The following is a 12,365-nucleotide window of genomic DNA, read 5'->3' as shown; positions in this document are numbered from 1 at the left end:
TCCAGAAGGCGGGGTGCACCACCATGAGAAATGGCCCAAGCCTTCATGGTTAATGATGATCATGCAATTAACTTAGCATTTAATGGTCATTAATTAATTAGATGGTTTTGAAGCAAAAGTTTTGTTTGTTGTTAGTTGCAATGAAGCAAGTGGGAGGAGAGGCTTTTGGTTTAGGCATGTACCCTTTTCTCTTAGAAGCAACATCCCTTTCCCTTTCTTTAATTTCCTTCTAGAACATATACATATATATATATATATATATATATATATATATATATGGTGCCAATTATTAAAAAACACAAAAAATAAAAACTGAAAGTATGATTAATCATTTTCTATTTTTATTGCATACGATTTCATCAATTTGGTTGAAAACATATTTATCTTTATTAATTAATAAGAATCGATTTTAATTTTCAATCACGGGATTAACGGTATTAATCCCAATAATTCAGATTGATGTAAACAACATTTTGATTGAAAAACAAGCAAGACTAAGACCTTATAATTCAAGTGATTGTGGTGTGGACTCGTGGGAGAAAATTTTGAAAATACCACAAAATGAAAACTCATTCTTTGCTTTACATTTTTTGTTTCTCTTTCCAAAAGAGTGACCAAGATATAATTGGAAGTCTCCCATTTTCTCATTAAAAAGGGTCTTAATCCAAATGTTTAGTCATTGGTTCATTTGAATTATTCGCCTTGGGGAACCTTTTTCAAGCTTCTTACAATGCACTAGACAAGCAGTTGATATTGAATATATTGATGTGATTAGCTAGATATTTTGGCTAGCTTGACTATCCTATTCTCCCACCTTCTCCACAATTTACATTGACTAAAGCTAAAACCACAATCAAAATGCTTCAATGTAACTGGAAATTAATCATAGTGATTCTTGAGGCTAGAAACCATGTATAGTATTATGATTTTTTAGGTATTATGCTAACAAATTTGTCACCTTCAAGCTTGGCAAGGGTACAATTTCACATTTCAAAGATTCAAATTGAATCACTTGCATGATGAACTCTATATATATAAAACCCTTGATTTTCTTTTGGATTAATGAAGAATTAATTATTAGAATAAATAAAATGTATGAAAGATTTGGGTGATGCTGTATATTGTGTTGTTGGGATTAAAGGGTTCGGAAGGTTACACTTCCTCTTGTATCTATTTTCATTTTCCATTCACAAATTGCAATTTTTTTTATAACAAATATAATGATTTTTTTTCTGTTTTGTTAATCAAAGGTATTAATGGACGTTCAATATAACGGGTATCGAAAAATTGATTTTCTAAAATTATTCTAATATAAGTGAAACTCGAAAAAAATATCAAGAAATTAAATTGAACCATGAATATTTATTCATAATGTTAAGGGTATTGAAAATTAGCAAAGCTTATTCCTTTTGGCAAGGGGAATAAGGTAAAGAGAAACAAAGAAGAATATGGAACAAGAATATCTCCCTTCATATTTGTGGACCAATAATCATGCTTTTGAGCTTTAAATTGTCACCCCCACATCAAAGATGCTTGAACCCTTGGAGTTCACTGTGGGGGGTGGAAAAGTAATGACATGAAATGGACCATAGTTTGACACGTGTCAATCAATCAAAGGATGGGATGGAAACCACCCCCTGGCTTCCATCCCCACATCATGGCAACGCTATGCTGACGTTAATGGAAGAAGAGCTCCCTCCAGCTCAAGCAAACTCCCATGTGGGTCTTATTTGGCCGCCAACATTTCCCCTTTGACCTTCCAAAGTGTCACCAATTATGTCTCTCTTTCTCTACCCCAAGTTTCACTCTTTATATATTCGTTCAAATTCTTGAGCTTTTTCTTCACAAACCTTGTAACAAAGCCCAAGGCTTTTAGTAAACTTTAAACAGACAGAAGGAGGATAGAAATGCCTGAGAGAGAGAGTTCTTGTGTTGGTTTGAATGAGCCAAGGTTGGTGGTGAGGAAGTTCTTGGCTAGGCCACAACATGAAGGAGTTGGAGCAATTGTCAGAAGAAGCATAGGCCGGTAAGCCGAGCGGGAAAAAATGACATAAATTTGGTGTTTTTTTCAAAACAAGGAATGAACTTTTGATGAATTTGAGGTGTTTGGATTAAAGGGTATTTTTGTTTTTGCAGGTTTGAGTTGAGACACTTCGATCCTTTCCTTGTTTTGGATGAATTTTCAGGTTGGTGTCTCTGTTTTCGCTCTGTTTTTCTTTCTCTGTTCTTTTGCTCTGTTTTTTCCTAAAGGTTTTGATTTTGGATATTGCAGTTACAGCACCTGCTGGATTTCCTGATCATCCACACAGAGGTTTGATTCTTCTTCTTCTTCTTCTGTTCTACTTTCGTGTTTGCAGATGTGAAATCATTTGGGTTCTTATCCTCTCTGTTTTTGTGTTAACAGGATTCGAGACAGTCACCTACATGCTTCAGGTACAGAAATGATCATTCTGACAATCTGGAATTCTTTTTTCTTAACAGATTAAGCATAATATGATCATCTCCTTTCTCTCTTTCTCTTAAAACTTTTTCCTTTTTTCATCCCAAAAATAATTGGAAAATGTAGTGTTTATGTACATTTAGAAACTATTCATTGCCGAATTAATAATGTCATTCACACTATCAAATTTAATTAAGCATAAAAAAGGGGTCAATTAGATGTGATTGTTCAACATAAAAGAAAGCAACAGATGGCTGAATTTAGTTGCACTCTAAGGCTAGAAATGAAATTGTCATTTCAAGTCATACCAGCCATACCAAATAGGGATTTGACAATGCCCCATAATCATCAAACGTAGACCTCAAATAATATGGTATGTTGGGTTTGCTTTATTGATTGTGTAAACTTACCCCTGGGCTGCATGCAATTGGTTGATTTCATTAGGGGGCTTTAACACATGAAGACTTTGATGGGCATAAGGGGACCATTGGACCTGGTGACATTCAATGGATGACTGCAGGAAGAGGTATTGTCCACTCAGAGATGCCTGCAGCACAAGGAACCCAAAAGGGTCTACAGCTATGGATCAACCTCTCCTCCAAAAATAAAATGTAAGCTCAATCCATGGAGATACACAAGTTTTCCATTTAACTTTTTATCATATTATCTTTATTTCGAATACAAAATCGAATTTGACTGCAATGATTTGTCATTATGGATCTTTTCTTAAAAGTGGTTTTTGAATGCAGCACACTTTGCATTGCAATGTTTATGCATATCTTATGGTCAGCTTTTACTAAATGTGCCTGTCGTTTGAGCCTTGAAGAGAGAACCTTTAATGATGGAATTGGCTTAATGCTTGTTCCACTAGCTGGACATGCTGCCACAAAATCCTGCTAACTTTTTCAACCCTTCAACCCTCAATTGTTTAATCTTTTATTTTTCCAGGATTGAACCAAGGTACCAGGAAATATCAAGCAAGGATATAGCAGAAGCAACAAAGGATGGAATCAAAGTTAGAGTTGTAGCTGGTGAGGCCTTGGGATCAAAGTCACCAATCTACACCAGAACCCCAACAATGTACCTGGACTTCACTCTAGAACCTGGAGCTCACCTCCAACAACCAGTACCTGAATCCTGGAATGCATTCGTTTATGTCCTGGAAGGAGAAGGTACCTTCGGGCGGTTGAAATCTTCCCCTGTGAATGCTCACCACCTGCTTCTGCTAGGATCTGGGGATGGCTTGGAGGCATGGAACAAGTCCTCTAAGTTGCTGAGGTTCATCCTAGTGGGAGGTGAACCATTGTGTGAACCCCTGGTGCAATTTGGACCTTTTGTGATGAACACACAGGAAGAGATTGATCAGACAATTGATGATTTCGAGAACTATACCAATGGATTCGAGAAAGCAAGGCATTGGAGATCTGAATCTGGTCTTACCCTGGATTTCTGATTCTTTTGTTTTTGTCAGAGAATTCCACTGGTTAGCTTTGGCAAGGAGAAAATGTCATTGATATTCTAATAATCAAATATGTAAATTATACATTATGCTTAGTTAAGGCAGTTTCATTAATTTACTCAATTTACTCGATTTTATACACTACTAGTGAACCAAATGTTATTACCTAGCTTATTAAATTTTATTAATCAAGAATTTAGACAAACGATATGAACAGCAACAAAAATACGTTTTTTTTTTATTTTTTTCAATCTTTTGTTTCAAAATAATAAATAAAGAAAAACATTTATAATGAAACTAAAACACAACCCTGCAAAGAAATTTGCTGCTAACCTATTGAAATTATTGCTTAATTAATCATGGGCTAGAAATTTTTTTGTTAATGTTTTGAATGTTATTAATAATATTATTTTTAATTTTTTTGTATATTTATGAAAAATTAAGAAAATATAATTTAAAAAAGAAAAAAAGACAAAGGTAAAAGTACAAAGCTACAACTCACTTTAACTTTCCCAAAAGGATCTAAACTTCTGAGAAAGACAACACAAAACGTGTAAACTCTGAGCCAAACTCGGGGAAACTTCCGAAACAAAGACTCTGTTTTTCAGTTTTGTTGTCAAACCAAAGTCATCGAAACCCACAAAACCTTAAAAAAAATCTTAGAACCCCAGAGGAAAAGGAGAGAAAAACAGCCCACCATGAACAAGAAACACGAAATTCTTCTCTGGATCCTCTTGGCTCTCTTTGCTCTCAACTCCATCTCTCTTTACCTTTACTTCTCCTCTTCCAACCACCGTCATGGGGCGGAGAACCACCATGACACGACGGCGGAGGGTTTTACCGGAATGATCCCACACCATGGACCCCATTTGTCGAAGCCCTGGCCGATCATCCCATCATATCTTCCTTGGTCGTTGACCTCAAGCGTAGTTCCAAAGTCATGTGAGGCTTATTTTGGGAACGGGTTTAAAAGGGTGGCTGATGTTTTGCCCGCAAAGGCTGCAGTGAGATCCGGGTCGAGTTGGTTTCGATGTCATTACTCGGAGACTTTGAGGAGTTCGGTTTGTGAAGGTGGGAAGATAAGGATGGATCCTGAGAAGATTAGGATGTCAAGAGGTGGTGAGAAGTTGGAGGATGTTATTGGGAGAAGTGAAGAAGAAGAGATGCCTGAGTTTGAAGATGGAGCCTTTGAGGTTGAAGGCGAAGGAGCGAAATTGAAGAAAAAGAAGCTTGTGGGGAAGGAGTTTTTGAATGATTTTTTTCCTGTTGGGGATGTTTTGAGACATACTATGAGGGAATTGGTTAGGTCTGTTGTTGTTGTGGGTGAAAATGATTTCACTTGTCAAGAGGTTAGATCAGATTTCTGGATTTTTTTCCTTAAAATTTTGATATCTGTTCATTGATCTTGATGCTTGCTGGAATTGTTGATGTTAATGATAGTATTAATGATGGTTTGCTAAGTTTCTGATTACTTGGAAGTAAATTGATGCTTAAAATGCAGATATGGATCATAATTCAATGCAATTCTGTATGTCAAACAGATGCTTAGACTGATCTGTTTGTTTATAATCTAGGGAAAATTAGCTTGTCTTAGATGGATTAGTTTGTTTCATCGTTCTGATAGTTGTTTTCTCTTGATTCTGATGTCTGCGGATTTTGAGGTAGTTGATTTCTGGATTAATAGGCAGTGGCATTTTATGAATTGAGTTACTGCAACTTTGGTGTGAAATCAGGTAGTTAAAAAGTAGAAAACTGATCTAATTTGTAAGTTCAATATGAGTTTGATTCAGCAGAGTAGTTGATTTGTCCGTTTTCTTCTAGTTCAATTCGTTTTGTTTCCTTCTCCTAATTTTATTCCTTTATGGAGTATGAACTTAATTCTTGCTATATTTGGTAGTTAGTTTCTTCAAATTCCTCGTCTAATTCAATGCAATTTGTTGATTGTTAGTTCTGCTTTTATGGATTCTGACATGGAAAGCTCTGATTACAGTGGGTAGAAGAGCCTACGCTTCTGGTAACAAGATTTGAGTATGCGAACCTTTTCCACACTGTGACGGATTGGTACAGTGCATATGTGTCTTCTAGGGTTACTGGCTTGCCTAACCGGCCACATTTGGTCTTTGTGGATGGTCATTGTGAGGTATACATGCTCATGCTCAGTATTCCATACTCAGTTTCTAATGTCATCTTTGTTCACTTTAGCATATTGGCATTCTTCATTTACCATGTTATTTGCTCTTTCTGTAGCCAAAAAACTTACGAGAATTAATGAGAAAAATGTTGGCGTTTTAAGCCAGGACAGGTGTTTCTACTTGCCCAAACGGAGTGAAGGGATGGGGTTTGTAGATAGGAAATGGGAGGAATTGCTAGGTTAATGAACAATGAACCAAGGAGAGAATTATATACCTATTTAAGCTTGTTGTGTATTCAAATTCTTAACTGTAATTTTTGCTCAGGGTTTTGATTTCTTGCGCTTCCAATGTACCGTTCTATAAGTTCAGCAATTGTCCTCATAAAATGGCAAAAATGTCATCTAGATGTGATTTAGCGATCCTACTTTTTGCTATGCTTGCAACTAGAAGTTGCTTATTATCGATATTTTGAACATCTCCTGTTGAGTTTATACCATTTGTCTACGAAATGCTTTATTATCCTACAATAGCTGATCTTTTTTTCTTGGCTGAAAATTTCCAGACACAATTAGAAGAAACATGGGAAGCATTGTTTTCAAGCCTTAGATATGCTAAAAACTTTGGTGGTCCAGTCTGTTTCCGCCATGCTATTTTTGCACCGTTAGGATATGAGACTCCATTGTTTAAAGGGCTTACTGAAGGAATAAATTGTCATGGGGCTTCTGCACATGATTTATGGCAAAGACCCGATGACCGAAAAACTGCTCGGTTATCTGAATTTGGAGAAATGATCAGAGCTGCTTTTGGGTTTCCAGTGAACAGACATCATGCTGATAAGGCAGTCTCAGGTCATAATGTTCTCTTTGTCCGTCGAGAAGACTATTTAGCCCATCCACGCCATAAAGGTAAAGTTGAATCAAGACTTAGCAATGAACAAGAAGTGTTTGATGCATTACAGAGGTGGGCATCTAATCATTTGGAATGCAAAGTAAACCTCATCAATGGATTGTTTGCCCACATGTCCATGAAGGACCAGGTCCGAGCCATTCAGGATGCTTCAGTTATTATTGGTGCTCATGGTGCGGGTCTCACGCACATAGTATCTGCAACACCAAACACAGTGATTCTGGAGATTATCAGCAGCTATTTCAGACGGCCACACTTTCAGTTGATCGCACAATGGAAAGGATTGGAATATCATGCCATTAACCTTGATGGATCATATGCAAATCCGGAAGTTGTCATTGATAGGCTTAAAAAGATAATGAGGAGTCTTGGGTGCTAAAATTTTTTGGTTCTGACGCATCATCTTATCTGAGCTTGAAACTGACAGATAATCCTAGCTGTTCTCATCATCTGCCTCTTGGAGTTGGCCTTGCAAGATTTTGCTCTTTTTTCCCGATTTTTTATGAGGCACTTACTGACGAAACATAAGGAGATTCTTTTCGCATGTTCATTCCTTCAAGAGATTCAATTGATAGCTAACTCAAAGAAAGGAGCTACATATTTGGTATGGTAGATGAGGAAATCATTCTTATTCGATTGATATAGGCATTATTCAGCAGCACACTCTGAGAGATGGAAGATTTCGGTTGCAGTATATGTTCTTGCAGAAATACTATTTAGCATACAGGTTTGAGTTCAATTTGTTCCTTTGAAACTATTCTAAGACACATGGCTGTGTTCCTGTACAATTTTTCGGGTACATCGTGGAATGTACTCCATGTCAGGTTCATTGGATTGAACCAAAAAAAAAGTGTATTTTATTAGTCTTTCGTTTGAACTGCAGAGGCAAAAATTTCTACATAAAGTAATATAAGAGTGTTTTTTCCATGGAAAGTAGGAATTGCCTTTGGTAGACTTACAATTCTTAGTCATCTTTGGAGCAATGACTAATCATGATGAAGTCTGCTATTTTCTACATAGTACCATCTTCCATGAATTTGACCATTACCAACTAAGCAGAGTCCACATAAACAAGCAAAACTGATAAGGATGAATTATTATTACCCCAAAATTTTCTTTGTCATTACAGAATGCAAAAGAAGATGAATTACAAGAAATATATAACAAAAATGCTTGATAAAAATAAAGTTCTTGGAGAAGCAAGACAGTGGCAAGAGCCCGTTTCTTGTTGTCAGGTTGATTACACCAACACCATGATGACAGCAGCCTGAAGAGAAAATCAGGGAGGATAAAATAAAACAAAAAACAGGGTATTCCTTGAATTATATATAATAATCTTTTGGGCTATTTATTAAGTAAAGATGAACAAAAAGGAAGGAGGGTTCATTTGGCAATAAAAGGAATGGGCTTGGACTTTGGGTCTTTTGCCTTAGACATTAAAGTGAACTCCATTATTTGACAACACCGCCCCCCGAACTTGCCTGTTTAAATCTAAATCGCAGCTGTCTAAGGTATGATGTTTCTTGGGTTTGTTTCGATAAGCAAAATCAGCATATGTACGCATATATATATATATATACATGTATATGTACATATACATGTATATATAAATAAAATTCGAAGTAAATATTCATACATAACAGTTTAAGACGAATAGTTGACCACAGGTGTTTACATATATATGGCATATATGTGCATGATATGATGCTTAAGCATGTTGTTCATAGCCCTTGTTTCGTCCTTATTTGCTACTGCATTTGATCAAAGCAAAGGTTACTGTTTTATAAACTCGAATAAATGGAGAAAGCCTGCCAAATGTCTGACAAATTGCGTCTGAGAGAAATGCAAGTCTTCGTAGAGCTGTTCATGTGCTGCAAGCTGTCAAATTCACTTGGTTTGGGAGTAAGGGTGATTCTATTTGGTCATGCCATGTTTTCCATATTACCCACCTAAACTCCTCAATGGGATGTCCTGAAGTGTATGTGTTGGTGGGTTTGTTTTGTCGCTGTCGCCTCTTAACACATCTTGTTTTACTCGTTACAACACTACCTCTTTCCCTCACAGAAGAACTTGTCTGCAACCTGTATTTGCTTGTATTTATTGTTCATGTTGCATGATTCTAGATAACACGTTTTTTTCCTGGATAGGTAACTGACCCATCTGTGGTGTGCACTTGCTTTGGTGATAAGCAAACATGAGTTTATGCTATCCATCCACACCCAAGAAGCTGGCAATTACCGTGGGGTGCTTCCTTGCCGGTGCAGGCCTTTTCGCAATCGGTACCCATCTCTCTTATGTATGCATTGCCCCTCAGCAAGCTCGGACTAAAGCTCGAGATGAATTTGTCAAGGAACGGTTGAGAAAGAAATATGGCAAACCTTAGAGCTGTACTTGTTCCTTTATGTACCTTGGTTTTTACCCACATTCTCTCCTTGGTGCTCTGCTCTCATTTAGTGCTATAGAGTAATAAGAACTGTCATTGGAATGTCACTTTGGGCTTAGGCTGTAGATGTAGTCTTCCTCCAGGGCTTCTTTCGGCGGTAGCATTGGCTTGGGGTAAACCTTGGCATCCTCAGCAAGTTGTATTGTGGAACTACTTCCATCTAGTTTGTTCATGCATTTGGTTATTTGAACAATGCTGAAACCATTCTTTGATTCAAATTTCTGATAGATTCTTATGTAATATAAGTTCATAATTACCACTTGCAAGATGACTGATTTATTGCTAAGGCAAAGGAGTCTAGCAAGGAGACCCTTTGCCTGGCAGATACTAGTTCCATTTTATGAAAGCTTAAAGCCCAGATACTTTACCCACCAAAGCTAAAGTGAAGCCTGAACATAAGATCTTTGAAAGATCCCCTGCTCATGCCACCAATTAGACCAAAAGAGTGCTTTTTGAACCTATATTGCAGGCATCAGGCATGCCATCTCATACTTGAAACAGAATTAACTCCATTTCTATCTCGGTATCCTACCACAATAATTCCAATTTTGACAAATTTATAGGCAAGTTGATCAGAAAGCCACATCCATATCAATCAAAATAAGCTGCATTTATAAACTTCAAGTACAAAAATAACATGCAACCGAAGTTATATAATAATACTGTTGAATAGGGCACAACCGACTAGTCGACATTCAAACTAAATGTTCAATACTAACACAATCTTAAATGTCAAACAACTGAAAAGGTGAAAGAAAGGCAAAAAAGGAAATTCTGATCTGAAAGATGAAATCTCGAGTAACAAAATTTTTAGGCAGCTCCCTTCCCCTTCTTTCTCTGGATCTTCTTCATGTAGAACTCCAGCTCTTTGCCTTCCAAGATATACCTGTCAAACACATTTGAAATCATGCTAGAATAAGAATGATAATAGTATAGTATGAACTAAAAAATAGTTGTCCTGCAGTATCCACCAAGAGATTAGTAAATGGAAAAGCTATTATCTAGGCTAATTATTAGCTGTCCTAAAATGATTCCTTTTCTTTAAAAAGGATTGTATATGCCAAGAGTAAAATGAGAGGTTGAGGGAAAATGATCCAAGACTTCTGTAAAAGAACAAGACATGACATACCCATCAGCACGTCCACACTGACCAGGCCGTGAAGAGATACAAGCCAACAAACGACCACTACCAAATTGCTCCTCAATATGTGAGTCAAGCTTGCGATTCAGCTGACGCTTTTCCAGCTTCCTCAAGACATGGCCACTCTTCTTCACCTCCTCAGTAGCAATTTCACCATCCTATCAACAAATGAAGAAACAATGTAATTCATAAACAGCCATGCCCTCCGTCAAAGATTAAAAAAAACCACAGAAACATCATTATGCTATCTAAAGTCTTGCCTAAAAATATAACCTGGTTTGCTACATAATTTTTATTTTGTAGGGGCCCAAGTGGGAGAGGGTATATATAAATATATATGCTAGCATGACAGCAATAACCTCTCATATGCACATACAGCTCTAATGGCCAGAGCATATCAGATTGCACCAAGTAGAGCTGTGCAAAGACAATAATAGCCACTTGCAGGAAAGGGAGAAAGAGAAAAATTAAAATCAGCTATCCACTAACAAAATAAAAACACCACATCAACAGAGGAACTGATCTATTGAAACAGAGTCCATGTGACCAAAATATAAACAACCATCCTCCTACCTCTCCTCCTTCTTTCTTGGCTGCTGCCGCTGCTGTTTTCTTCTTGCGACCAATGTCAACACCATAGTGCTGGAGATACCACTGCTTGAATGGAGCAGCATCAACTTGAACAATAGCACTCTTCACCAAAGTTTGAGTACGGACCAGCTCATTGTTGGATGCATTGTACACCACATCCAAAATTCTGGTCTTACGGGTCACAGCCTCACTCCCCCATGAGTAGTTTCCAGTGTCGAGCCTCAGAGCACGCCACTTCACATTTCCACCACGAACCCTAATCCTCCTGACTGTCTTGTTGCTTGACAACTTTGTGCTTGCAGGTTGCCTTCCAAGCTCATACCTTAAAAAAGAATCCACCATAACTTAGAAAACTAGACAAACTAAGATGGAAACGTTCAAAATCAAGACAAAGTAACCAATACCAGAACAACTTTCTCTAAAAATAAAACAAAGCAATAAACACATTAACAACAAGTGAAACAACCCATTAAGAAACGAAACTGGACAAGATCTCTGGCATCTAAACAAGCTACAAAGGACAACTTGTACAGTCATATAATAAATATCATAGTTTATGGTCATGATAAGCAATTTGAATCAGTTAACAAAAAAAATCCCAATAAATCTCAGTAAAATTGCTCCAAAAATCTCATCTTTCCATTCATTCTAAACCAACTTTCTAAGCAACTGAACAGAGCTAAAATGATAAAAAAAAATTAAAACACAAAAAAGAAAAAAAAGGGATTTTGCAGATTACTTTCTCTTCTTCCTCCATGCTTTCTTCTTGCCACCGGTGGCACGCCTCTTGTGCATTGAATCACGAGAAATACCTACAAAGAAAAGGAATTAAAACTCATTTCAGCAAGAAAATTACGCAGAAAATTACATGATTCAGAAAGAAATTAATGCAAAATTAGAGGAATTTGAGAAATACCCATTTTGGCTGAGGGAAAAAGCTTAAGCCTTTTCGGGGCTTTTGGGTTGAAGCAAATCTCAGAGCAGAAGGAAGCTAGGGTTTGAGAGGAAGTGATAGGCGGAGATTTGAAGCTTGGTTATACACCCAAAAACCCTAGTTTGTGAAATTACTTTTATGTCCAATTGGGCGGGTTTATGTTAGGGTAAATTAGGCAATCGATAGATCACAAGTTTAATCCCAATAAATGTTCGGGTTAATGATCCAGTCCATCAAGGCCCAAGTACTACTGGACTTTTAAGTCTATGTAAATTATTTATTATTTAAATAATAATAGTTTCTTCCATTTTATTATTAA

General features: G+C 36.9%; 4 protein-coding genes across 6 annotated transcripts; 3 read left to right on the top strand and 1 right to left on the bottom strand.

Annotated features, from left to right (window-relative positions):
• Positions 1-1,729: 1,729 nt before the first annotated feature.
• LOC18593386 (RmlC-like cupins superfamily protein) lies at positions 1,730-4,040 on the top strand. Its single transcript, XM_007020586.3, has 6 exons — positions 1,730-2,026; positions 2,137-2,186; positions 2,273-2,311; positions 2,405-2,433; positions 2,885-3,051; positions 3,389-4,040. The coding sequence occupies exons 1-6, from the start codon at positions 1,908-1,910 to the stop codon at positions 3,891-3,893; spliced, it is 909 nt and encodes a 302-aa protein (XP_007020648.3). The 5' UTR covers positions 1,730-1,907; the 3' UTR covers positions 3,894-4,040.
• Positions 4,041-4,411: 371 nt separating this feature from the next.
• Positions 4,412-7,870, top strand: XYLT (beta-1,2-xylosyltransferase). Its single transcript, XM_007020585.3, has 3 exons — positions 4,412-5,248; positions 5,890-6,039; positions 6,594-7,870. Exons 1-3 carry the CDS (start codon positions 4,598-4,600, stop codon positions 7,314-7,316), a joined length of 1,524 nt encoding a protein of 507 aa, XP_007020647.3. The 5' UTR covers positions 4,412-4,597; the 3' UTR covers positions 7,317-7,870.
• A 149-nt stretch (positions 7,871-8,019) lies between these two features.
• On the top strand, positions 8,020-9,603 carry LOC18593384 (uncharacterized). 3 transcript variants are annotated; one of them, XM_088808339.1, is made up of 2 exons: positions 8,020-8,448; positions 9,085-9,603. In XM_088808339.1, exon 2 carries the CDS (start codon positions 9,132-9,134, stop codon positions 9,318-9,320), a length of 189 nt encoding a protein of 62 aa, XP_088664465.1. In that variant the 5' UTR covers positions 8,020-8,448; positions 9,085-9,131; the 3' UTR covers positions 9,321-9,603. The 3 variants fall into 3 exon arrangements, with proteins under 3 accessions (XP_088664465.1, XP_088664467.1, XP_088664466.1); XM_088808341.1 differs by lacking the exon at positions 8,020-8,448 and adding an exon at positions 8,475-8,493; XM_088808340.1 differs by lacking the exon at positions 8,020-8,448 and adding an exon at positions 8,554-8,925.
• Positions 9,604-9,971: 368 nt separating this feature from the next.
• Positions 9,972-12,162, bottom strand: LOC18593383 (small ribosomal subunit protein eS8). The gene is made up of 5 exons (XM_007020583.3): positions 12,029-12,162; positions 11,852-11,924; positions 11,095-11,434; positions 10,510-10,679; positions 9,972-10,266 (listed from the first exon to the last, which is right to left on the bottom strand). Exons 1-5 carry the CDS (start codon positions 12,030-12,032, stop codon positions 10,191-10,193), a joined length of 663 nt encoding a protein of 220 aa, XP_007020645.1. The 5' UTR covers positions 12,033-12,162; the 3' UTR covers positions 9,972-10,190.
• Between the last annotated feature and the right edge of the window lie 203 nt (positions 12,163-12,365).

This window comes from Theobroma cacao, chromosome 7 (assembly GCF_053813885.1).
Source record: "Theobroma cacao isolate CCN51 chromosome 7, ASM5381388v1, whole genome shotgun sequence".
NCBI lineage: Eukaryota > Viridiplantae > Streptophyta > Magnoliopsida > Malvales > Malvaceae > Theobroma > Theobroma cacao.
This window is presented reverse-complemented; position numbering and strand designations above follow the sequence as displayed.

Coding starts and splice junctions, on each gene's coding strand:
- LOC18593383 (XM_007020583.3), bottom strand. Junction 11,435..11,851: donor GCATGGAGGAAGAAGAGAAA/GTAATCTGCAAA, acceptor TTCTTTTTTAAG/GTATGAGCTTGGAAGGCAAC. Junction 10,680..11,094: donor CCAAGAAAGAAGGAGGAGAG/GTAGGAGGATGG, acceptor ATTTGTTGATAG/GATGGTGAAATTGCTACTGA.
- LOC18593384 (XM_088808339.1), top strand. CDS start 9,132: ATGAGTTTATGCTATCCATCCACACCCAAGAAGCTGGCAATTACCGTG.
- LOC18593386 (XM_007020586.3), top strand. CDS start 1,908: ATGCCTGAGAGAGAGAGTTCTTGTGTTGGTTTGAATGAGCCAAGGTTG. Junction 2,187..2,272: donor TGTTTTGGATGAATTTTCAG/GTTGGTGTCTCT, acceptor TGGATATTGCAG/TTACAGCACCTGCTGGATTT. Junction 2,434..2,884: donor CAGTCACCTACATGCTTCAG/GTACAGAAATGA, acceptor TGATTTCATTAG/GGGGCTTTAACACATGAAGA.
- XYLT (XM_007020585.3), top strand. CDS start 4,598: ATGAACAAGAAACACGAAATTCTTCTCTGGATCCTCTTGGCTCTCTTT. Junction 5,249..5,889: donor ATGATTTCACTTGTCAAGAG/GTTAGATCAGAT, acceptor CTCTGATTACAG/TGGGTAGAAGAGCCTACGCT. Junction 6,040..6,593: donor TTGTGGATGGTCATTGTGAG/GTATACATGCTC, acceptor GAAAATTTCCAG/ACACAATTAGAAGAAACATG.